Source organism: Lepisosteus platostomus, chromosome 13 (assembly GCF_059453375.1).
Source record: "Lepisosteus platostomus isolate fLepPlt1 chromosome 13, fLepPlt1.hap1, whole genome shotgun sequence".
NCBI lineage: Eukaryota > Metazoa > Chordata > Actinopteri > Semionotiformes > Lepisosteidae > Lepisosteus > Lepisosteus platostomus.
In genome coordinates this window covers 44,766,294-44,793,745 of record NC_142623.1, presented here as the reverse complement: position 1 = coordinate 44,793,745, position 27,452 = coordinate 44,766,294, and the positions used below count along the sequence as shown (strand labels likewise).

The 27,452-nt window shown below is 39.6% G+C and overlaps 1 protein-coding gene across 2 annotated transcripts in view; it reads right to left on the bottom strand.

Annotated features, from left to right (window-relative positions):
• Window positions 1-902: 902 nt before the first annotated feature.
• psd2 (pleckstrin and Sec7 domain containing 2) overlaps window positions 903-27,452 on the bottom strand; it is a 109,819-nt gene continuing 83,269 nt past the window's right edge. The window contains exons 7-15 of one of the 2 annotated variants that reach the window (XM_088604905.1): window positions 22,883-22,941; window positions 19,770-19,859; window positions 14,029-14,072; window positions 11,970-12,160; window positions 9,851-9,921; window positions 9,428-9,585; window positions 7,503-7,647; window positions 5,044-5,187; window positions 903-2,564 (exon numbers count right to left, since the gene is read on the bottom strand). In XM_088604905.1, the coding sequence (XP_088461031.1) occupies window positions 2,355-2,564; window positions 5,044-5,187; window positions 7,503-7,647; window positions 9,428-9,585; window positions 9,851-9,921; window positions 11,970-12,160; window positions 14,029-14,072; window positions 19,770-19,859; window positions 22,883-22,941 (1,112 nt within the window). In that variant the 3' untranslated portion in view covers window positions 903-2,354. The other variant, XM_088604906.1, reaches the window with a different exon arrangement.

Below are 27,452 nucleotides of genomic sequence, written 5' to 3'. Positions count from 1 at the left end.
TGTTGGTATATCTTTCACCATGTCAGTTTGCCACTGGAATTAGCAGTGACTGCAATTTGTGGAGCAGATGTCGCATTTCAGCTTCTTATAATAATGTGAATGTGTGAATAGAGCAGGACAGTAGTACATTTAAAACTAAACTGTTGGCACTTCTCAAATGGTTGTGGGACAGCTGCCCAGTCATGTCCTTGAAGGCTTACTTTACCAAACTGCTAGATGAGCTCTTTGGGTTTATTAGATACTAAAAAAGTCACTGAACTGCATGCGTTAAGCTGGAGGATTTGATGGGGTTGTGATGAAAACTAAAACTGACTGAAGTGAGAACAGTCTAGATTGCCTGGTCAGCTGGTCCCTAATGCAACAGACACAAGGTGCACTCGGAGACACTCAGAGGGAACGTCTTCACAGGGCAGCACCTTGGTGGACACCAGACAGCCCTGTATTTTAGTTTAATGCCCCTGCAGCTCTAGTTCAAAATAAGACTCATCCACGTCCACCTGTCAATAAGCATGGATGAACTTTGCGGTGTTTCTGAAATATTCTCCATAACTGGATTAACTCCCAGCTTCATGGTACAAGCACGTTACTCCAGATTTCCATTTGCCGGGAGCTTCTTGTGTCTGGTCAGTGGAAAACTGACAGCATGTGCAAGCTGTGGGATTTCCCCACAGGGTGGACAGTGAAGTACAGCGTAGTGGAATTGCACCAAGAAGGCTGCAAGGCACCTAATCTTGGTTTAAAAGAAATTAAGTATCCTAACAGAGCACGTGACCGGTTGGAAAAACAATATGGAAAGTGAAAACATAACATCCTGGATAACATCACAAAAACATGTAAATTGTTCTGAAAATAAACTTAGGAAATGCGTTTTCCATTGACGAGTAAAAGACCAAAGTGAACACTGACCCTGGAGATCCATTTTATTTAACATTTTGTGGAAGTGTGAGGGATACAATGTATAGCTTCTGTATAAGTGGACACTTCATTTCACTGAGAATCAGCAGTCATCTTTTGCAGATGTGTGTGGTTGGCTTTCAAGAGTTGTACTTTTCCTAATTCAAATTTCTCAGTCAACCCCCTTCAGAGTGATCAGATTACTTTTCACCTTTATGTCCAGCATACAATTGTCAATAAATAGTCATCCAAAATATTTATAAAAAGAACCTTTATGCGGTCATTTCAGTAATAACCTTAGATTCCAGTAAAAGGGTCCTTTACATTTTTTTTAAATCACAGAAAAATAAAAAATAAAAATAAATATGAAAATAATTTACAATAAAGGAAAAACAGAACAAAGCTGTAACATAAAGTGCAATTAAAATCAACTTACAAAACAATCAGAAGGCAAGGCCTATTGAAATTGACTTAATAGGAAATTCCTTCATAAACGAAAAGGATGATAATAAAATGTCTTGTTTTGTATTAAAACAGCATTAATCTACCTAAAAGCCTTGGATTATATAAGTCAGCTCTTTAGTCATAGCAATATGGTACTGTCTCATAATACGAAAGTTGATATAAAGTAAAAATGACATTTACTAATTTACTGCTAGCATTCTGAAGCAGAGTTTTATGAAACAGATGGGACACTTGTGCTGTCCAACAACTAGACTGAATCATAAAGCATTTCTTTCCTTCAGTTCCAGCACACACTTTACTTTGTACCGTTGAAGTAATTTATCCTCTGAAACAAGTCATCTAGTACCCTAGTAATACATCTTCCCACTTTGCGTACAAGACTCAGCTTAGTCGCACAGTTCTCGCACTATAATCAGAACAGTCTCTCGGCTGTACAATAGCGCATTTTTACCTATTGCTTTGCAATAGTTGTCAGTATATAAATCAGCGTATCAGAAATCTAGTTTTAATCATGGAGGTTGTAAGCTGTGGCAGTTCTCTTGTTTCAGCAATTTCTGATACAAGGAAAACATTGGCACTGCAGTCCCGCTGCTTTGTAGTTTGCTATAATCATAGCATTATTTTCAGAAAATAATAAAAACTAGGTCTGTATGTTGCAAAGTATAGCAGTCGCAGATGGTTAACAGAACAATCTGACCAGAGAGGCCATGGTAATGTGTCCATTATTGCACACACAAGTGGCAGCCAGCGTGCTGGAAAGAGTTTGTTTTTACCATGTGGACAAAGTGGATTCGAGATCTATATAAGCACTAAAAAAGCATAGGTTTTCACCGTGTTACAAAACACACTCTTGTGGTAAGTTTTCTTTGTCACATCATGTATTGTTTTAGAATGTCGTGGCCCCAACATGGGTCCTAAGTGGAATAAGTACATTGTGCTCTTCTGTGAACTCAAAATATCCACCACAGACCACTTCATGCTAGTTTCCTTTCTCCTCAGCACTTGTGATCCAGAATGTCTTTGCCGTCAGCTGTCCCGTTGAGGGACACGTGGCCCTGGTTCAGCGAGGGGCTGGACTGTGTCTTCCGCAGGCAGCTCTCCTCTCCTTCCACACTGAACAGGCTCGCCTCGATTTTCTCCAAATCATCACTTTCTACCTTTAGCTTGGCCTTCAGGAGGTGAATGTATGTTTCATATCGACTTTTCTGTGGAGGTAAATTAGAAGAGAGCAGTGAGTTCAACAGAGCTCAATATACTATTGATAGCTCAATATAGCTCAATAAACAAAAGCTGGCACGGTGCAGATTTTCTTACAATGCAGATTAGTGTGATTGGGTGCGGGGTGTTAATGACTGAGAAATAAATAGCCTGAAATGCCAGAGCTCTTTCCTCTTGCCATCAAGTCTTCCAGTTCACATTCTATCACCCTCACAGGCACTTGATGAAAATAAATAGTTGTATAACTAAGTATTAAAGTTTAAAATATCTTTTGAGACATCTGTTTAGTCCAGCAAACTCCCAACATATCCCCTCGTCTTGTGACTCACTCATGTGCTTAATTGATCTTTGACTCCTTTAAATGAATATTAAAGGAGTGATACTGGGACTGGAGAAAAGCTGTAGGATCCGTTGGTTGAAAGTCCATGATACAAGATTTTTACATCGAAATTGATCTAAATTAAGCTTTGTCTCATTAAAAAAAAATAAGAACAGCAGTACTGATATGCATAACCTATTGTACTGACCCAAAAAAATGTAATCTGGTAAGATCAATGCTAAAAACTCTAAGTCAGTATTGAATCTGCAGGCCAATTAGTTTGATTAAAAATGTGTAGTTATATTCAGTATCAAGGGTGTCAAAATGCCTTACCTATGGTCCACACAGGGGCAGTATATAGATAGGAGGACCTGCAGAAATGTGTACTGAAAGATTGTACAACTTTAAAGACCCAGAATTGGGTTTCCAAAACATAGTGTGTTTTAAATTCCCAATGCTATAAGCATTTAAGCCACATAACCACTTTGATACAAGAAAAAAAAAATCTTAGAAATTATATAATTAAATATTGTTGCATCATATCTCACTTGTCATATTATGACAATTTTTAACTTGGTAGTCACAGACTGCAGTCGAGTGGTATCCTTCAGGTTGGTGCTGCCTCTAGGCACTAGAGCACTGCAGCTGGTAAACATTAGCTGTATCTATCACTTTATTCTGGCACATCAGAAGAAATCCAGAAAAAAATCTCAATTTTGCTAACACAACAGATTGAAAATCTGCTTTCTGGGTTAACACGGAAGGTGCTGCCAGCGTGTGAATTCTTTTGTTTGAAAATCGAACGTGTTCCTGAACCTTCAGGTGTGCCTGCCAGGTTCAGTTTATTGACTGACCGGGCAGCACTGGAAAATTCCATTCCAGCGACTGGATGATCAATCAGTCACTTAGCCACCTGGTGCAGAGCTTTTTTCTTCCTTTTAACTTGTGATTGGAAAAGAGAAACCTTGTGAATCACTGAACCCTTTCAGCTCACTGATCTTAATCTCTGAAGTACCTCATGCTGGTTAGTGCAATCTAAAATGAGAGCCGCATAACCCAGTGCCTGCAGGGCAGAGGCAAGACTACATAGTAAAAATGAACAACCATACTAAGCGTTATTTAACCACTTTATTATTTCTAGTGCAGTGTCCTCAGTGAAATGGACACTGTTGTGACTCGAGGGGTTAGAGGCATTTGTGTGAGAGAGGGAGGGCTCAGTAATCTCCGTGTCATGGGCTCAGTCTGAGTCACGTCACTATCTGACTGTGACCAGGACTCTCCAAGCAAGTGCATGATTGTCCAGAGTGCCGCCCAGGGGAGGCTGAGAATAAATGGCCGCAGGTGTCTGGGTGACACAGCGCCCCCTGTGGCCTCCAAGGGTGCCTGCAGGCTTGGAGTGCTGTCAGTAAGATATGCACCTCTCCTCTGGTTGCTGCTGAACCTCCTGTGATGTATTAACACATTTCAAAATGAGTGGCTTGCACATGAGTGGGACCAGAGGAGTTTCCCTGCTCTTCCTCTCTCTCTCCTGAGTTAGGGCTTGGGTTCAAAACCCTTGAGTTGGTCCAAGAGAAAGGCACAACTGGTGATCCCAAAAGCACGGGAGAATCACTTATTATTATTATTATTATTATTATTATTATTATTATGGTAGTGGTTGTTTGAAAACTTTACTTTGTTTTACACGGTTGTGTGAATTGTAAGATTATACTGAAAGACTGTTAATGTTTTATCAGTACAACTGCAAACTAATGTTTTGATTAAGTTGGTTAATTTTGGTTAATGGAGACAAAGGTCTTGTTTGTCGGCTGTAGAAGCTAAGACAGTCTGATTCGTAGGACATCTTGCAGAAAGCATTAACAGCAATATCTTAACCGATTACAGCTTATCACATTTATTCATATCAACACATGTACAAAGTGTTGTTTAAATAACTGATGTATTAATAATGAGGTAAGGCTGTTTTGAATGTATTTTTAAGAAAAAATGGTGAATCTGACTCCACTCACATTTGATTACTCCAATCTCAGTAATCATGATGATGTATCATTATCTCTCGAACAGGTCAAACAGCTCGAGATAATACATAATATCCTCTCCTCTACATGCCTTTATCACAAGTGTGTAAAAAAGAAATGTCAGCCCACCTCAAATATTAGATAGTGCTCCTTCAGTCTGTATTCCTCTGTTTCTTTTGTTTTTAAGGTTTTGTCGGGGGAGTTTTTCCCATGTTCTTCCACTTCTGCAGAGATCTGTTTGAACTTGTTCTCGTGTGACCTCAACTGCTCCTCCTAGCCAGCAAGCCATGGAAATAAAGCAGAAGTCATGCAATGAGTTACAGTCATCCAGAAAGCACTGTGTGCATCAAGAGTGCATTACTGAATAACAAAAGGGTGGGACTCTTGCCAGAAGTCAGCCCTAATCCCGTGTTCCCCTTTGCCATTGGACACAAACCTGAAGGAACTAGTGTTCCCTGTGCTGCAGGCGCCTCGGGGCCTCTGTGAGCAACAAGAACAGCTGTAAAAGCATGTGATGTGACACATGAGGTTCCGAAATTCCCTCAGCCCAATCCCATCCCCTTCTTCGAAAATAATCGCCTTTAGACTGAGGCTGTGATGATAGGGGTGATGGTACCGTACGTGGGACTGAAATGTATGTTCCAGTGTTTCCACCCATTTTCAACAGAATAGAAAAGGGGGATTAACTGGCTAAGGAACGTGATGGAAGTCAGACACCAGCCATTCCGGCAGTCCTTTCACCTGACGTACCTGCATTTTGGCCAGTGATCACAGAATATACCTGTCTCCCTGCAAATTAAGGAAGATGAAGAATGCAGATTTGACAGGCCAAAATTCATGGAGGAGGAGGATGCCTTTTTGTAAATCTGAAGGATCACTCATCAGTCTCTCAATTCCCTTGTGATGTTGAAGAGAATCCTATAGTTTGTAAAAATGGAACATGTATGATCTGATAGATAAAGTTTGGGTTCAGAAAACTTCATTTTCATACTGTCATGTGTGCTTAGCTTGTACTGTGGTGGAATTAGCAAAGCAGATCTGATGGCTCTCTGTGAATGTTGAAGCTCCTGTTGAAGCACCCATGTTTGGCCCAGACCAGGTCAAGATGCTGACCAATTAATTACTGACCATGCTGACCAATTAATTACATGATCTCCAGATTCAGAGAGACCACCCCAGCGATTACTTTCACATGGGAATAGCTGCTGCCTGCTAACACAGTTGGGTGTCATGGAACGTCCATAATTAACTAGTACTAAGCTAGTTATTTTAGAAAGAATTTGGTATTGCATTTCTTTGTCTCAGTACCCTTTCTAGGAAAATATGGGCAAAATGGAATATAATATTTCTTATTATTTTAAAACTGCAGCATAGTCACACTTCAACCCATTCAATTCAGTTTGTTTTTCTTTTCTGTCCACACGGCTCTTTGCTTGAGGTGTCGGACGCCTCCCCCTCCCTCCTGTCAAGGGCACCCTGTATAGCGGGTGCGCAATGGTGGGGGGGGGGGGGTGCGACCAGCTCCTCTGCAGTGTACAGCCAGACTCCTCTCCCCTTCCGCCTTGTATCGATCTGGAGATACGGCTCCTGGTTGCCATGGTAACCCCGAGGCGCACGCTGCAATGCTGTCGAGGCGGGGAGAACGAGAGAGAGAAATTCCCTCTTCTCTTATTCCCTGGCCAAGTCCATCCCCAAGGTGGGAGCTCACGAGACACAGCCTTCCCCCTGCAGCAAAGAATGTTTTGCAGCGGGTGCAGGTATGAATTAAAAAAGGACAACATCCCTATTTTGATAATCCAAGATGGCTCTTTCTGCTCAGGCTCTGTTCGCTTGCATGTAGGACAATATAATCTTAGCACATTTCATATACCAGTATTGCTCACCTTAAGGCCAAGGGAGAGATTCTGTCCTTTTTCTTCACATACAAAATAGACAATCTGATTTTTAAATTCTAATTAATGTTGCCGGTGTATGTTTTTTACACCTTGTTGGAGTTGTGCTGTTGCAAGAATTTGCATTTTATGTTTGTCAAAGCAAAACAGGCTTGCATCATCTGCCTATCTTGCTGGGTTTTGTTAATGAGACAACCTAAAGACAAAGTGTCGTCTTGACATTTTGTTCAGCATCAATGGATCCCTAATGACACTGTTAACAGTGCTGACAAGAGATAAGTGCAACCTGTGTGAAGTGTTGCATGAAAGACGAAGAATCACGCTGCTATAATGTTTTATATGGACATGGCAAAAACTAATTTCACATAAAATAATTTTAAGGTGTGCAAGCAAGAAACAGAAAGCTAACATTCACCTTAAAGGGTTATTTAGCAAACGCTGTTTCCTTCATGGGTGTACAAGAGTAGTTACATGCAATCCTATCCAACGGTCTCTTCTCAAGGATTGTAAAAGCAAACAAGCATTGGTTTGATCACGTTACAATGGTCAAATTATAGTTTCTTATTTATATTGGTGCAAAATAGTTCCAACTTGTCTACTCCACTTGAGATACGTGACAAATATGTTCCTAGACCATATTCTAACACATTCCCTCGACTCTCTTCATTTCCAATAAGGAATAAAGCTCCTGCCTACCTGGGAGAGCTTGGTGGTAGATGACGGCAGAAGTGGCCGGCAGAATTTCTTCATGGAGCCTATGGCTGCAGGGAAAGCCGGGGCCGAGAAGAGGGCAGCGACCAAGTTGATCCTGAGGATCCAGGACATCATCTCCTCTTCACTCCTGCGAACCCGATAACACCAGGATCACTCATGGGCCGCGGCGTGCAGAGGCACAGCTCAGCAGCGTCATGCCCTCTCTGGCCGCACTGCACTAGGGCTCAGTCACTAGGATTAGCTGTCATTTCACCTACAGTAAGTGTCTTATTTAGATTCCCAGGGTTAAATGAAGTTATAAGGTTATTAACAGAAAACACAACACGGATCCATGCACTGTACTGATCAGTGTCAGGTTAACCCTAGGACACAGCCCTTAAAAACTCCACGAGTCTCGTGGTCAGGTCTGGAAGACCTGTTCAAGCAATGATGAACTGTTCAAACAAGAGGGCTTATCACTCCCCTTGTGACAAATCACGACACAATGGTAGAGTGGGCACGTCAGGTCAGAGGCTCTGCATTCTAAATCAGAGTAATATCTGACGGGAGAAGAGGGGGGGAATTAAGTGCCTCTCACAGGGATGAGTTACGATAGCAGTTGACACAGCACTCTGGGCTTCGACTGGTATGTGGCCATTGTACTTTATCCCAGCTCTTAGCCTCCTTGCAAGCTGATTCGGAGACCACAGAGCCACCTTGGCTGTCACGGTGGATTAGTGCAAGTTCTGAAGCAGACGGGAGGTGTGGCACTACGAGCACCTCCCCACACACAGGTATGAGGGAGAAGGGACAGGGAGCATCGCTGAAGTGGGTTAAACGTGACCGAAGAGGGGAGAGGATGCTCGCAGAGGGAGCAGGACGGGTGACGATGCAGAACTGGGTGACAACGCAAGTGTTTCTGAAACCCTTCTTTCTGTTTTCCCATTACAGGAGGTTACCTCTGACTGTGTGCATGAGGTTCTTAAATGAAATTCTGAGATGGTTCAATACTGGGACTATCTGAAAGAGGCTTTGTAGAGTAAAAAGCAAAATATATATATATATGGACAGGTAACAAGGGAGGCTTTATCTAACCAATAACGAAACAGAAAATATATGCACAATTATTGCTGGTCTAAGTGAAGCAACTGTCACCGAATGGGCAAGATGGGCTGAATGGTCCTTCTCTCACCTGTAGCCTTTCTTGTGTTCTTATGAGGCAGTGGTAAGTAAACACACAGAAGTGCTTCACTGACTGAAGAAGAGCTCAGAATAATGTTGGGAAATGTTTTCGAAGTATAATTTGAAACTTGAAGTATAGCGTTAATTTGAGTAAAGCATGACTGTTTTATGACATTTCATCAAGTATAAATATTTCATTATAAACTGTGTCCAGAAAAGTTCAAATGTGTCTTACAATGTACCTCTCACAGATACTGCCATTTATGAGATGAGTCTTTAAATGTGATTCATTGAGGCTGAAAGTACAGCATATTTAAAATGGCTGTGGTTTGCTCATATGTTTGCTGTGAAATTTGTTTAATTTGCACTGAACCGAACAATAGTCTATTGTGGTTCATTTGGACTAAAACGTTTTTACTTTGACTTTAACTATGTTATATTCCCAGGAGTCTCTCTAGAATTTGCTTTTGTTTTTACTCTTCAACCACCAAAAATATTTTTATCTTTTGGGATTTCAAATGACATTTCCACAACACTGCTGCAGCATATTTCTGTGTAAATAAACACAGGCTGAGGGAGTAATTGAATCCAGAACCAGGCTTTCACCAGACACCACAAACTCTTGAGCCTGGACACCAGTTGCCTTGTTATCACCTCAAAACATAAATATCTTGTGTTACTTCTGTTCAAAACAGTTAATGTTTTTTCTTGAGAAAGATTATGAGTTTGAGTAAAAGTCTCCTTACGGGGCCTGAAAAAGAAACACTCTCCAGTCAGCTGTCTTCAATTTGAGGACGCTTGGTCTCTTGCTGTAGTCTGTGGCCTTTGTTGCTAAGGCGTGGTGAATACGAATGGCATTTTTCAAATCCACTTCAGAAAGGTCTTTGTCAGGCTTATATTCATCCTTAGAACAAGAAAAAACTTATATAAATCACAACGTAAATGTACAGTGTAAAGCAGAAAGCTGACATTTCAGGAAAATACCTAGTCCACTTTGAATCCTGCAAAAACAAACTCAGTGATTTGTTGTCAGCTAATGTTCCAAAACCTCAACACCCTGAACTTTATTTTTAGAGAGTTAAACAAATTTTGCACACAGTTCGTATAACATGCAATGATAAACGCCACATCAAATGCTCACGTCTGCTGGGCAAAAAACTCAGTACTACCTTCTGCAGATACAGAATGGTTCCTTTCAGAACAGCATAGAACTTCTTCCAGCCTCTTCTTCCTCTTGGCGCTGAGAATACACATTACAGGTTGGTTTACAGCTACTGCATCACAACATTGAAAACATACTTACAGAGTACACTTTTTTCATTTTGAATAATCCATTAATGTTTCTAATAGCATGAGACATCTTTTCTGTTCCATTATCGTGATAAGAAACACAAATCATACCAAATAAACAAGATGTGTTAAATGATTACTATTCTTTAACCCCTAACTTTCGCTGCAGTTATAGTTAACAAATGGCACTCTAATTTAACCATAAGTTTAATTAACGAGAGGAAATTCATAGTTCTCTCCACACCACAACTGTACAATAGACACTTTGTCCTTCTCTATTTTAAGGTTAACATAACTTCTAAAACTTCCATCTCAGATAGGCTACATACTTTATATATATAGCATTTGCTGGAATATCAGCTACATGAATAGTGACTAGTTAATTACATGAAACAAAAAAGGTAATCTGGAAAAAAAACTCACTAGGATTCATAATTTGCAGCCTTATTTACCATGGTTCATTGCTTTTGTGCACACTTTAAAAACAGGTGGTGCATACAGTATGTCTTTTCCTTTTCCTCACTTTCGTTTTTTTTTTACATACTCGTATTCTTAGATTTGTTTATCATAATCCTGAGCCCTGCAAACTGCACAGTAACTCATAGGGGAAAACTCCCGATGGCTGTTTTTTTTTTTTCCAGAAAAAGGAGAAGATTGAGCTTAATCTCCATTTGTAAAGAGGCTTCCTTGTTATTTGTGCAACAGTGATCACGGCTGTCTGTCTGTGTTCCAGAAAGCCATGATGCAGATGGCAGAGGGGAATGACCTGGTGGAATGTGGACAATGCAATTCCCCTCCCAGTATGTCTTTCTGTTCTGAGTATCTGGTCCCTTGCAAGAGGGTGACAGGTTAGGGCCAGTCCCTCACGTGTATTAGCGGGGTCCCCCCTCTCCAGTGAATCCTCTCTGTTTTGTCTTGGTGTATCACCAGCATGCAGGCGACGATTTCTGTTCAGTCCCGCTTCATGTGGTACTTCCTCAAGAGAATTAGTTAATTACTACTGCATTTAGTGCTGCAGAGCAGGGCTGATAGTGCTTGAGTAAGCAATCTGAGGAATGGCCATAATTTACAATTCACACAGCACAGGACTTTTTCATTTGTAAGCATGCAATATTTTAATAGTACTTAATACAATTTATCCTGCTGACAATGTTTTAACTGATGCAAGGACAGGGATCTTACATGTTTATTTCTAACTATACTTTTTACATAGCATCTATATATGCAACAACTGTTATTTACAATCATTTTGCAATATCTTTACTATTAGACCATGCCTAGTAAGCTAAACTTTTGCTCTGAGCTAATATTTTAAAAGAAACATGCACCATCATGAAGCTATGGAGCATTAAATAAGCCATAATGTACTGTATAATCTACATTAATTATCTTTTGTGGTGCTCATGATGAATGCTCAAGGATAAGTATCAACACTGAAACAACACAATCAGGATACCAAATGAGATGCAGAAGAATAATAAATCATTTGATGTTTGCAGACTGGTCAGGCTCCTAGATCCTGCAGATAAACAGGATGAGATTTAATACAGACCCTTACTGCCAGTAAATATTATTCTAACAAACAATCTAAATATCATACTGGGGTGTATGAAAGTCTTATCTTTCTCTTTAGTCACAACTTACAGCTTTTCTGTGTTTTATACACTCGATTCACTGAACATACTTAGAATCACTTGTATGTGTATGGTTTTGTCCTTGCTTTTAGCACCCCCTGCTGGTAATAAAAAAGACAGCTGGTAATTATCATTGCTGTGGACCTCTGTCCCTGAGGAAGTCTGCTATATTAGAACACCATTCTGTTGCTTCTTAAACATTTTTAATTTTACCCAATATCATAAATACCTAACTGTCTCCGAGTACCTGAGCAGACTCAGCTGCTCCAGCTAAGCTGATTCCTACTGCGTCTTTGGTTGTGGGGGTTTAGCTGGCTGGTGGACGCAGCTGTGCGCTCGGACTCGGGCGGAGTCTGACACTTACTCCTCTTGCCGTCCATGTCCGCATGGCTCTTGCGAGTCAGAACCCCGTGCTTGTACGTTGCGGCGTTGAGGGCCAGGGGAATGTCGAGGAAGGGGTTGCCTCCGTCCCCAATCCTGGTCACTTTTTTCACTCCGCTCTCAAACTTGTCGTCCACAAGCTCCGACAGGGACTTCCTGAGCTCCTCTTCATCTCTGCAAGAGCAAAAGCCATAAAGACTGAGCTGCACATGTCATAATACAGATAGGAACACCACAGGTGAAACAATACACTGCTTGAAAAGGACTCGGTACTGTCAGCATTACTTTATTAAATAAATGACCAAATAAATAGTTCTGAAGTCATTTATTAACTTTCAGATTAGAATTTCTTAGGTTTGGACTGCTCAAATATCTACAAACTAACAGAGAATTTTCTTTCCATGAGTCACCAAGCTACACAGAAGAACTTTCCAGCCTGACTTGTGCAGAATTAACTTGTATTTTGTTTGAAGCGAGTCTTCCACTCTAAATCAGGAAGTGGCGTCATATCTTTGGCATAGTGAAATTGAATGGGAAAGCTTTTTTCATCATGTTTATGTTGTATAATAACATAAGGGTTTTGGATTTACTAGAAATGCTTCTGCATTTAATATATTTATACACACAGCCTTTGCATGCAAACTGCAGCTACAAGCCTACAGATTAATAAAATCATAGTGGCCACTCAATGACAATGGACCAGAACCCGACTAACTTTCCTAACCTTTTCTGCATTGCCATGAAACATGACCAGGTAACAGAGTTTTGTCAGATCAGCCTCCAGCTTGCAGATGGAAGCACTTCAGGAGATAAGTGGAACCTGCCCCATCTGAGTGTAGCAGGCTTAAAAACTACTCACAAGAGAAATCGATGCTTGATTTTCTAAAAGTGTGCAATGAGCATTTAGAAGATTAAAAACTGGCTAGCGAATGCATCTCATATTTGGAATAGAAAGACGAGTGCAGCTATAAGAGCACTTCCACAGTGCAGAGTGATAACAGAGCCGTGCTACAAAAGCACAAGCAGGGAGTTGCTTGCAGCTTCACAAACCATAGTGGACTGAGGTTTTCAGATAAGCTGAAGATCTATTCCCAAACAAAAGTGTGGTTTCCATAAAGCAGATCCAGCCAGTTACACAGCATAATCATGGCTGTTAATGCCATCTTAAATGTAACACAAAGCACGATATTTCTAACTGAATAGATTAATTGGGAAGCTTTCCAAATGGTTACCAGCTAAAGTCTTTCATTTGTTTTTCTAGCCTCTCTTTAATTTCACTGTACAATTTTTAAATGGGTTTGCATAATGTGAGGAAGCCACTTTCATCAACCTCAAATTCCCACTAATTCACCTTTCTCTGACAGAATAACAGATATGCCTTTCAGAATTCACTTTTAATTAACATAATTAAATGAATGACAGCTAATGAAAAGCATAATACAGAACACAAAATTGATACAGGGGGGACTGATTTATATTAACAAGGTTTTCTTGTTAAACTAGCAAACTAAGTCCAAACGATTGAATAAGTCAAGATTTCCTCGAGTCAGGTGAGTCAGTTTTATTTTTATTGCTGACTTGGCATTCACCCTTATCTAGGACAACCTACAGTACAAACTGTCCAATAATAATAATAATAAAATTTTAAAATGAAGTAATTGTAACAAAGTAGAGGAAAAAAAATAAAAAAACAGTGGAGCAGGAACTCATTAGAAGTATAAAGCTTGAGCAGCGCAGAGGGAAAACAATCTCCAGGCAAATGAGAAGGAAATTATTTCCTAACAATCACTGTTAAACACCTGCATGACCTAAATCATGTTTCTACACAGACAAAAGGAGACAACTTGATGTCTTTTCACGTTATAGCAAGTAGCTGTAAATGATTTCTGATGAGTACGGTAAATAATGCAAACAAACGGAGATGTATTTCACACACACTTCTGGGCTCCAGGTGCATTCAATGTGCTCTTAGTACAGGATGTGTCTTCATGCAGAATTACAGTAGGGACACTTTATGAGAAGATGTAGGAAAGGATACTTACATCGCCCACTCCAACTTTTCATTCTTTATGGAATTGTACAAAACCTAAGAATAAACAACAAAAAGTGGTAACAGTAAGAAAAACCTTTACAAAAGGAGAAGGGGGGTATATAGGGGGTGTACATATTTTTAGCCTTATTTTGCAAACCACAGACCACGCTCCAAGGAGTTACAACAGTACGGACACCAAATATTTTGCATCTACAGTAATCACACTTGGTCCTGTGTGTGGCCGTCTCCTGTCACAGTGCTGGCTAGACTCATCATTGAAGACAGACACTTGTCTACAAATCCACTCAGATCTGCAGTTACCACCAAGTGCTGTTTTGTATGAATGGAATCGAAACGGGCCTTACCTTCCACCTTGGGCAAACAGCCCAGTGAGTTTGTTTTCTATTCTGTAAGCAGTTTGCCCAACACACACACAGTGGAAAAAGGGGATCCAGATATCTACTGTTGGGTCAAGACTGCCTGAACATTTAATAAAAAGTTATATTTGAGATCATGTTATAGGAGTTATATTTAATTCAGGACATCTTCTATGAAACATGAAAGCTACTTATATGCTGCCCTGTTTATTACATGTAATCACAATTTATATGCCTTTTCTTTCAATAATGAAAATAATATTATTGCATGTTGAGGACTTAAATAAACACTTGACTCATAAGATCAAAATATATTAAATGATTTGGCGTTTACTCATTTATTTAATGCATATAACGAAATCTATAATTTATGAAGCCTTTACTCCGATTTCAATCAGAAGTGTAACGATACCGCCAATCAGTCTCCAAACCTACAGTTCTGTGATGACATTCATAAAAACCTTGTAAGGGTAGAGAATTGTTTGTTTAATGTTTCAGTCGTTTAAAAAATACTTATTTTACTCTTCAAGATATGCTAGACAAGAATGGTTCTAATAATGTCATAATGCCTAGGTAGTCTTTTGAAAATCCAACAGTTCTTCTATTATGATTATTATTCCTGTTCGTTAGTTATTCCTGTTATTCTAGAGATTACTGCCCTGATATATTACAATGTCCAACAAAAGTACTACTACTGATAAAAACAAGGAATTTCAAGAGAGTGAAATGTATCAACAATCCTAACAGAAACAAGTTGCCCCATGAAATAACAAGGATTTTGGATCTTCCAGTAAATGTGACACACTAAAAACCACCAGGTCAGGAACATTCTATATGTAGCCAAGGAAAGCTGAAAGTTGTGTTTTGAATGGAATTATTTTATGATAAAGTTACCTTCTTGTGGAAAGATAGCTAAGAAAGCTTATTAGCCCATCCTAAAATTTCTTCCTTCAAATAAACACCCAATGTTGACACGCACACACATCTCAGCTAATGATCTTGTTATAATATCCAAAGGATTTAAAATATGTATATAAAGCTAACAGACCAAAGAGGGAAATGACTGTGCTAATTTGACTGCCTTCATTTATGCTGGCTTATAGCTGGGGAGCAAGACTTTCCCAGTATTAATGAGCACTTTTGTTAGGATGCATTAATATTGATGGGATGACCAGGTCTTGATTAATCAGAAAGTGGTGAAGATAAATATGACTGTCATTAGCACTTTAATAACCTTCCTCTAGTATTTAACTCCTACAGATGTTCAGCTAACATGATCTTTTATAGTTTTTACCCCATTTTCAAGGGATATTTGTTTTCATTACAACTTATGCAAAAAGCAGCAGAAGCTATCTCTGAAAACCTAAAAGTATAAACAGCTGACAGAAACTAACAAGTTCTCCAAAGTTTTACTCAGCGTGCCTTAGTTTTGTGATATAAAAATATACTTAAAGTCTGAGTCCTTCGGAATAATATATCACTTGTACTTTTTCTGACAGTAATGGCTTTAGTTTATTGCTGTTGACAAGCCAGTTCTCTCTCACTGAAATAAATGTAATTTTCAGTAGTAATATTTAATGAAAGATTCAGTATAAATGTGCTAGACAGGCTGAAAGTATTGATCAATGAAAGACAGAGAGACAATGAAACCAGAAAAGACAAAATAATAATGATAGTAATTACTTGTTCCCAAAGAGTCAACTTCAGTCATTTTTCTCAAAACCTGTCTTGATTTACTGTAGTCTGTATACATCTTAATCATCTGTATGTACTTCTTCTAAACTGTATCTGTTTTCAATTTGGGAACTGTGCCATGTGCCTTATCCCTAGAATTCCCACTGTAACCCATCTAGAAAGGATTTTACAAAACAAGTATACTTCCATGAAGATGTCTATGTCCAATTATGTTAATGCTCACAATACTTATCTGCTCCCATGTCTCTAACTTCTCTCAAGCTCGTTAGGTCTTCGTGACTTTCATGGTACTGAATCAATGTAGCCAGATTCCTCTTCAGGTGTCATCAGGATGCATAAAAATTAATCTTCACACGCACTCGAAGAAGGCTCAATGGTCAAAACGTAGTGTTTCTTTTCTTCCCTTTTCAGCAGCCTACCTGATCCTTTGTAGCCCATGTAGCTACCCACTTGAATTAATCTTCTACTCCTACCCTACCCCATTAATCTACTTGAACCAAGAACCAAGCCCTCAAAATGTACTCCTTTTTCTCCAACAGAGGATACCCCAGCAGTGTTATTGACAGGGCCCTTGCCCACGCGAAAAACACCCCTCGGACCATCAACTCAATCAGGAACCCCCGCCGTAACAACCGCATTTCTTTGGTGCTTCCCTACCATCCCAACACACTTCCTATCCCCAGGACTATTAATGACACCTTTTACATCCTACAGGATGATCCCTCCATTGGGGCCCTCTTTTCTGACCGCCCCATCATTTGATATCGCCGATCACCTAATCTGCGCAACCTTCTTGTTCAAAGCTTCCTTGACTGCCCTCAGCAACCATCCACACCAGGACTTTCCCTTGCAACAGAGGTCGCTGTATCACCTGCAAGCACACATCTAACACCACACTCATTCAAGGCCCCTCAGGACAATTCCGGATCACCTAGATGGCATCTTGTACCTCCAGCAACCTTATTTACTGTATCTCTTGCAGTAAATGCCCAGCCATCTACATTGGAGAAACAGGAAGGAGACTCGGAGACCGCTTCAGAGAACATGTTAGGGCTGTGAAGATTAAAGATCTCTCCAAGCCCATTGTTTCTCATTTCACCTCTGACGGCCATGACCACTGTAATCTCTCCATCTGTGTTCTCAAAGACGGTTTTCCGAACTCATACATCAGAAAGCCTACCGAAACCAAAATTATCCTGCAGCTAGGATCACACCTTCCCCCTTCTCTTAACGACAGACTACTCTTCTTCTAAATTTTCTCCTTTCATTGGAAGTTTAATTTTACACCTCTCTACAGCTATTCTGACTTCACACCTCTTCATTGGCCTCTCTTTCTGTCCCCTGCTCCCGCCTCTCGCTCCTCCTCTCTCCCAGCTTTTGTTCTCCCGCTACATTACCTTTGCTTACTGCCTTGTCTTTCTCACACCAGAAGAAGGCTCCACAGCCGAAACATTATGTTTTCTTTCTTCTTTTTTCCAGCATGGAATAAACCTATTACTTGTTACTAATTCTGGTAATTTAATTAGTCGAGTACAACAAGGATCTGTATTAGGACCATTACTCTTCTTAATTTATGTCAACGATCTAGATTCTGGAATAGTTGGCAAACTAGTCATGTTTGCAGATGATACCAAATTTGGAAGCTCAACATCTGTAGAAGCAGTAAATGAAACTGATGGGCTGAATGTTCTCCTCTCGTTAGTGACATTTCCTATTTTATGTCCTTATTAACTGCTTAGTGTTTGATAAACATGTTGTACAGCACATGTCAAAAGACATTCCAATACAGACACTATGGTTCATAACTATTAACAGCGTAACAAGTACCTGTCCTGTTATTTTAATGCTGACCAGACTACAGAGCTTTTCTTAGATTTACATCTCCTCTGCTATTTCAATTCAGCTAGGGCTTTCAGTAAGGCATGTTATGGGCAGGCAGTAAAAGTTAAAAGATACAATGGCCCTGACAGCACATTCACAAACAAATTGGGCAAGTGGGAAATAAATCTTCCTAAAGGCTGGGCACAACTGCACAGTACAGAATTTATTGCAACTCCCATTGAATTCAAAATAGAGGATGGTAGTCTGGAAGAAAAACGATGTCTTCAATTAGCAAACAAGCCTGTCTGGCAGGACATCAAGCCCTGTACCATTCCTTACAGAAGAGACGCGTGACAGAAATATATTTCATAGCTTATCAAGTGGGAAATCAATACAAGGGGGGACAGTAAAAGAATCAGATATCTGCTTTCTGGGAAAATGTAAACTGCTTTGTCCTTATCCTCTCAGGATTGAAGTCTTAACTTTCAGTACTGGTAAAGCTACATTTGGGATTTTTTAAAGAAATCTAAAATATTTTAAAACATGATGCAAAAAAGAGAAAGGCTCGAGCTTAAATCTGCTTTAGCAGAGCATATTTAGACAGATGCGTCTCTTTCTTGTACTTGGATGGTTGCTTTTTCCACTGTTAGTTGTGTGTAAAGGAGACAGGAAAAGGCAGAACTGCACTGGGAGATACAGGAGCCCTCTTACCTTTCACTCCCCATGATTTTTCACTCCCTGACATGGTTTTCTCTGAGTCTATTATATAAAGCAAACCTGATGGTAAGCAGAGCTGTAATATATTCAGAGCATGAATAAGTAATACCCCACTCAGAAAGGATCCATTTCACCTTTGCCTTTTAATTAATGTTGACCATGCACACAGTACTTTAACCCACCGCCCTGCGCAGAAATCTCTCACATATTTGAAGCCAGGCTCTATGTGCACAACCAACCAAGCAGAACCACAAGCTAAAACTGACAATCAATAAGCAATGCTTTAAATGGCACAAAAAAGAGAAACGGAAAACATTCTTGTTTGTAGCTGGAACAATGAGAACTGCTTCCTTCTTTTGCTTATACTCCACGCATACCATTAAGTATTGTGCTGATTTCCTGAAAAAATCTTCTAAAGAAAACCCTTTTGTTTCATTCCAGAGAAAACAAAGCAGATGGAAAGGAGCAGGTGTGCTGAAGCCTGGTTCAAACTACCTAACTGTGATGTACAGAGTTAACACAAACTTGACATTAATCCTAATTTGATAATTGTGCACCTTTATATTACCTTGAACTTGAACTTTATTGCCCTATGTAACCGGTACATGTACTGGTACAATGGAATTCTTACAGAAAGAATTCCATTGAAAAATGAATTTCTGAAATGTAATGTGAGTTGTACATGCAGATAGAAATGTTGTTTCTGATCATTCTTGCCATCCTTGTTTAGAGCCTTGTTAAGAAATTGTCGAAATATTAATTTTATGTTCTTCCAATATCAGTATTTCATATTTATGGGTATACCATATCATTTACCAGTGAAAAACAAATGAAATTGGAGGTTTTCACTGAGCACTCAAGAGAGCTGCAGACAGAGTCACTAGGCTTCTGTGACAAATCTGAACAGGGTCAAAGGCTCACAGGCTTGGGATCTACATTACTTCATCAGCCCTAAGTGGGAAGAGCCTTCAGGAAAGACCTCAGAATTCCAGTTGGTGTGTGGGATGTCAGTTTACGACCGGCTCCAGACTGCCTGTTCAGACGCTTATTTTATATGAAAGGTTAAAAACAAGAGCAGAGGGCATTCAAACTATCTAGACACTATATATTCTTAGAACAGCTTTTAGTGAAAAGAAAGTACCTTCAATAGGTCCTTAGGGAAGTCACTGCCGTCATTGAGACCATCCAGATTGGCTATGAACTGCTGACAGGACATTTTCTTCCCAATATTCTGTAATAAACAGAAAGCACACTTAGCTTTAAGCAATCTCTCCAGAGCAGACTTGCACCTTTTTTTTTAATATGCACCAACAAGAGATGAATGTACGAATAAATAAACAGTGAAATTATGAAAGCATTTCACATGGACTCTCCACCAAAACCTCGTTTGTTCTTGATGAAATTAGCGGGGTGGGCTTGCAACGTAGGAACATGTATGCAAGCTATATCATGAGGCAACACAGATAACTGGTAACTCACTGTATACAGCAACAGAAATAGTTTATCTCAGAAGAGAGAACTCATGCCTTCTGCCCTGTATTAGAGCATCATTTCGCTTTTCTGCTTGACCATTGGTGTTGCCCTCAGAGCGGCCTGCCCGAGGCAGGACGGACTGCTCCCACTGGGGCAGGGGCTGCGCGGTGCCTCTTCCCCACGAGCGAACCCAGGCGGGCAGGTGGGGGTGGGGAGGAGGAGGCAAAGGCACAGCGAGAGTGAGGGTTTGACACGTTTGTACAACGTGGGACGTTGCTGTGCTCTAATTATCAGAACACATGGGGTGCTCTGCTGAGGGTGTGATGACACACACAGAAGGAAGACAGTGGATGTATGCTTGGGTGTTCCTCGGCCATATGTGTAGGTTTAATTGAGCTCCCTGCTTGACTCACTTTTAGCTGCACTTCAAAATTTACTCAGCATTACAATATGATTTTTTAAGGGTACAAATTCTTAAAAGTGCAAAATATTCTATTTCTTCTGATCAAATCCTAGTGTAAACCTGGAGTTTAAAAAAACATTTTCATATTAATTCATGAAGCCCCTGTAACTTACTGCCAACAGACTTTATTACCTTATTTTTGCACAAGCTATAGTACATGTGCTCCGCTCATATATAGGATATATGCTATTTGTGAATTTAAGGGCAGTTTTCATAGGTTTAATTGCCACACAACACTAACACCTGGTTACTCTGCGGATGAGGAAACACCTGAAAGATGTTCAAGTACAGCAGTTAAAAGTGACTAAAAGATGTTCACATGCTGTGGCCTGGCTTGCAACATGAAGCATGTGTTTCCCATTCAAGGAAGGCCTGGTAAAAGCAACAGAAATGTTTTAGGAATATAGTCATAGTCTTTTACACCACTTTTATCTTGAAGATAAATGAGAAAATGTATTTTCTTTTTAAAAACAATTCTGAAACTATGATTTAATCAACACCACAAGCTATAGTACATATAGTACAAGCTATAGTATAATCCTGATACTATCAAAAAAAGCAAGTGGTTCAGCATTCTGGGTCAGATTTACCCAAAACTGGTAATGATGCACTGCATGTGGTGAATCATGACACAATCACTACACCAAACCAAATGTAAGTTTGAAGTAAAATGTTTATAATAAACACATTTATTTTTAACGTCATTGCCTTTCAGAAATGTTTTCCTTATCCCATTTAATTTTTAACAACCAAGTCTTGAGTCTAGAGTCTAGGGTGTTTCTTAAAATATTTTGCCTAAAGTGACAGAAAGCTTGCTGTTGACACATACACAAGACTGCCACATTAATTCCATAATAAACACAATACACATATACAGTACATAAAAAAGTACAGAATGGTGAAAATGGTTTAATTAAATATAAATATAAATTAAAATATATTTTCCATCTTAAAGATGGATATTCAAGTAAAAGTATGACTTTTTTCCATTTCTTGCAAATCCTTTTCCAGATAACTTTAATCTTCGCTTGTACTACTGAAACTACTGGTAATGCTAACAATGAGAGCCAATCAGAAGCTACACATCCAGTTTTCTACAGGTCAACCACTAGATGGCGCTGTTCAGTTGCTCCGCTGGCTCACAATAGGTGACCTCACTACTGCCGTGGAAGAAGTTTTTCATGTTATTCACTGCTGGCGAATACATAGGTTCAGGGCTTCCTAATGCAAGTCTTCATGGTTCTCGTTCCAGCTGGACTCTTGGGTGCTTAATGAACTAAAAATGTGATTGATACTTACTCTTTTAAAATTATAATAATTCCTGCAGATTTAAATCCATTCTTAATAACCATAGACTAACTACAATGTGGCATAATCAAGAAGTTCACTTTGTCTGACTTGTGGAGGTTGAACTCTCGGTGTTGCATTAACTCACAAAGGCATCTACACCAGTGTTCCACCTTTGTCTTTGGCTTCAATTATAATTCACAAAAAGATGACAATTACAATCTGCTGACATCCCTCCAAAAACCTCTTTGCGTCCTGATTTAGTCATTCCTGAGATTAACACAGTTTTCTTTTGTTTTGGGACATCAACTAAAAACATGGATTTAGTCAAGTTAGGTCCATGTAGAGGAAACCTCCAAGAAGAATTAACTGGAATTATGTTTGATACTTGCTTTGATAAGAGAGGGTTTCACTGTTGAAGAAGACATGTGGTGTCTGGTGTTCACAGAAAGACACTCATAACACAGCCCTGTTCAGAGCTGCAGGCGATGTGTGCTGAAGCAGAACTAAACTGCACTTACCACCTGAAAGTGGTTATAAGGTGTAAGGATCCAGGAGCAGTCAGGGACAAAGAAAGGATAGAAATTATTAGAAGCAAATGTGCACAGTATGCATTTTTTATGATGTTGGAACACACAGATGGATTAGCCCTGCCCTGCGCATTCCTGAAGCACTGCCTGCTGCTTACAGACATTGAAGAAATAAAAAAGAGAAGATACACAGGGCCTTAGTCACAAAGCAACGGTAATCCTCTTATTCTTATTACTTTTCTTGTGAAAGCAAAATCAAATTTCTAATGTATGAAACCTAGCGTGTAACCGTGATTTCTGAATGGATCACCGGAACTCTGAGATGAACCTCCTCAGCTGTTTATGAAAAGACTTTCTGTGTTTCCTGGGGGCGAAAACTAGGAAAACTTAAGCACAATAAAAAAAAAAGTTTTAAGAAAAGTTTTCTGTATTAGTTAAAAGAGCATTGAAAAGAAAGCATTTAAAGATACAAAGTGATCTCAGATTTTTCACTGTACATACATGACCATGGAGATCCGTATTGAGAAGCATCAGAGCACATGTAAGAGTGTGGACGCCATCTGCAAACACAAAACACAAAGACATTAAATTCCACTGCTTGCTGTCCAACTTTTCACAGCAGTAAACGTACAGTCAGAGATAACAAAATAACTTGTAATGCATGTAATTCGCCACTGCTGTTGCTAATGTAGAGGAGTGCAGCTCAGTATGACAAGGAACCATGCGGGTATTTATCTTGACTATAGTTAATCAAATCATTTTGTGTTTTAACCCTAAAATGGGTTCCATCTCTCTCGTTGGAAGAGTGCTGTGTTTGACCATCATGGGGTTAAGAGGAAGGCAATTACAGTGCAACAATAACAATCAACAATGAGATGGATGAAAAGAGTAATCATGCTGGAAACAGCAGTGTGGGGCTTTCAGGCTACAATTGTTTTGACCTCCTGTTATTATGGAGGTTAATTTCTTCCACTTAAAGTGAGGGCTTTACAGTCTGAGTGTTCAAACACATTTCTCCTCCATACATTTTGCTATTATGCTCTTTTCTGCCTGCAGCATACTGCAGATATCTTGTGGAGAGATGCACTTATCCAGGGAAGTATTTCAATAACACAAGTCCAGCGTCTGCTTCTAGCAGTTGCGCAAGCAAGCACGTAATTCCTGAGCATGACGCAAGAACTGCTTTCTTAATACAGTATGTATTGGAATTACTTAGCACATTTTGATCCTATGCTACTGAGAAGTTCATTAAATATTTCTTAAGAAACACAATAGGTTTTACATGTTGGTCCACCACGCAAGAATGAGTTAATTCAAAGTCATAATAAAAGCAGGGCTACTGTAGTTGCAGTAATGTGCAGTTTTAGAAGACTTAGGAATTAAACTAGTCTCCAGTGTGATTTTTTATATCAGTAGTGTTTAGAAAGTCTTTGCTTCTTTCTCAAAGCAGAAGTCCTTACAATATTTGAACACTGGCATTAAAGATGTTGGTTGAAGCAACAATCAATTGAGAATAAAGCTTAGCGGCTGCTCTGAGTCACGACCCTTGAAAGAAGGAAGGTCCACTTCAGAATTGTTTTCACACAGAGCACATACTGCTGAAATGAGGGCTGGTCTGTATTCCTGTACATTTCAGATCTAAAATGCAAATAGATCTTCATGAAAGCCTTAGTAAAAATCGAGTTAACCTGATTTAATGTTTGACGCAAAGCAGGTACAGTACATTGGGATTATAAAATTAATAACATGATCCAACAGTAAATATCGACAAGTGAATAAGTGCTGAATGTGAACCCTTAGATTTAGAAGCTGAGCTAAAAGTGGGCTGTACATTAAAACAATCCTGAAGAAAATTTGCCATTTGGATTAAATGCAACTAAACTCCATTGTAATGTTATGGCAGGACCTGATGCAATTAAACCCTTAAATGTCACTGACGTGAAGCCGTTCTGCAAGGAAGAATATACCATAATTCCTAATTCCTTACAGCCAATGTGAGAGACTTGATAGTTACAAGAATTGTCTAGTTGTTGCTGCTCAGAGTCTGGGCATTCTTTCCATTTTAATTTCAAACATTATTTATGTTTATCAATGATAATTTTAATTCAAATGCATTCCAGTAAATCTTATAAGCTTTAAATGCTAACATTATATATTTCAGTGCAGTATATCACATACTAAAATTACAGGGATTAACATGGAGGTTACAGTTAACACATCGCAAAAAGTATGTTGCTTTAGTTTCTCTCTTCTCTCATCCTTCTCTTCAGCTCTAACCTCTGCCAAACAATCCTATTTTTATATATTATTGTTTGTATATTGTCTTGATGCACTGTCTGCACTTTGTGTTTTTACACTTGTTTTAACAATAGAGAGACTTTCTGTAAGTAAGAATTCCATTGAACCAGTACATGTACCGGTTACATATGGCAATAAAGTTCAAATTCAAGCTCCACGTTCAGACTCCGGTACTGATCTGCCCACACTCCCTCTTGGTTTGCCTGCCTACACCAGCCACCCACTCAAGCCCATCCACGATTCAGAGAAATGCCTCATCTTTTCTCATGATGCTCCATTACTCCAGACCCTTCATTGGCTCTCTGTTGCTGCAGCATCCAATTCAAAACCCTGATCTTTAACCTGTCACTGTTACGACCACTCTACTCCTGCATATCTTCTGTGTCTTATTTCTCCCTACAATCCCTCCTGCCATGCTCACTAATCTTTTCACTCCAGATTTTCTGTACCCCAGAAATCAAAACTGCTCAGTACCGGAGTTCCATTCAGTGGCTGATCAAAGCTACGCTGTAAGACGAACAGGACAAAGTTTGGAAACAGAGAAGGCTGTTTAGAAGAAATGCAATTGATCCAAAGATCTCATCCACTCATTTCTTATAAGAATCCAGGGCATTGTCTTCATCTGTATAGACGAATACTAGTCACTGCTCAAGTGTTCTCAATTTTAATTGGAAATGATAGTTTTCAATGTGTCCCCTGGCTCCTGTTTCATGGTTTGTTTTGAAGACGTCCACCGATCTGACTTGATGAATGCTTTGGAGAATTTTCCATATTTGCTCCATGTCCCCCAGTATGGCCTTCTATTCATGATTAAAAAGGGTAAAAAGGTTCAGTTCTTTCAGCCTGTAGGACATTTGCTTCAGCCCCAGAACATTTCTGGTGCTCTTCTCTGTTCTTATTTCATAGCACCAATAACTTTCACTCTATTTATCTTAATGGCTTGTATACTGGTTTGCACAAGTATATTGCTTTTCCAAATTGTCTAGAAGATGTAAATATTGTGCTTAGACAACAAATATGATCTCTCAGGTCTCAATTACATTGGTTACCATCTGCCAAGAGAATGATAATAGTTTTAAAAATACACTTCTAACTCGTTTTCCCCAGTACTCTCCCTAAATTGGAGCTTTGATAAATTGGTCTAGAGGCTACATAGTGACCAAAGCAAATAATAAAGTAGTTTAAACTATACAATACCACATAACAATAATGCAGAAAGATATTTAGAAGCAAACTGATGTGAAAGTGCATGTCTTTGAATGGATGTTCAAAGTCATACATGATGGTGTGGAGCAATAGGGCACAGTTGTGTGATTCTGAGATACAGCTGATTAGCACATTTCACGAAGACAGAGCCCTAGAGGTTCTAAATATAGGAAGAGACAGACCACAAAAATGCAACAGGTTTTGCTGAGTACTTATGTTCCCATGCAAGAGGTAATTTTCTCTCTCAGCATTTGAATGGAAAACAATAATGAGGAGATTACACATCCCAGTGAGCATAATTTGCTTTCTGAATGGCATAAACTGTCTACTGAGCATATTCCAATAGTCTGTTTTTGAACTTTGCAAGAAAGAGATATGAAAAAAACTTTGAAGACAGAAAATAAAACCACAGCTGCTGCTCAGTACAATGGCGATTTATAACACACAATGTAGTGCCACATCTGATTGATTAAGGCAGGGATGCTCAGCTAGTTTTTCAAGGGCTACAATTTCATTTTCTGTTTCAGGGACCCGTGAGCTCTCAATGGACTAACTCTACTGGAAATGTAGCCCTCTGCTTTGGAAGTGAAGTGTTGCAGTTATACAAAGAGCTGTAATACCTGATGGCCTATAGTCCTCAAGTTGTGATGTAAATACGTGTAAATATTTTGATGACGACACAATCAGCCTGTTGTTTTACACACTGTAAACTAGAAAATGTTCCAGTTTCAGTGGACCAATCTTTGTCAACATGCACTGACAATATAAAAAAGCCTAACATATTGATCAGATATACTGAAAAAAAAAATTCATTGGTAATCTGTAATGTGAAAGCAAATGCAATGAAGAGATAATTCGAAACAGCAGGCCGGATGATCCTGTTAAAATGAATGGTTTTCCACAGATACCCTGTATATCTTGTGATGGGTTACAAGCAGACTAGCGGCTAAGCCTTTGCCTTTGTGGCCTCAGGTGCCAGCTGTAGACGTGGGGAACAGAATTGCTGGAAAGGTCATCCTGGTGACGGACTGACATCCTGGCCTCTGCTGGCAACTTCTTTCGGGCTTGTCAATCTTGTTAGTGGTGGCTCATCCGCACCCTGTACTTGACCTAAGTGAACTCAGTCAAGTTGAGCCACCGAAAACCAAGACATTGCCACCCTTGTTTCAGTGAATTCATCCAAATCCTCCACCGAGCTGTATCAGCCAGCTGAGAACAGACTCTCAGCTACCATGAGACCTGGCCAGGAGGTGCCCCAGACACACTGGAAACACAAGTGCCGGAATGAAAACTAATGGGGGGGGAGAAAGTACAAAAAATATGAAACAGAGAGCGTGCAGTCTTAGCACCTACACGTTTCACCACGTGCTACCACGGAGCAGATCCTGTGTAAAACCAAATGAAGGAATGAGTTCAGGGGAGCAGGAGTTCTGAGTGTTAATACACGCAAACCCATGTCTGCGTTGCCCAGGCTGGAGAGGAAACTGGTTCCATCTGTGACAAATCTAACTGCGTGTGGTCACACATCAGCTTCCTTAACCAGGGTTTAGAGACAAGCCCAAGACAG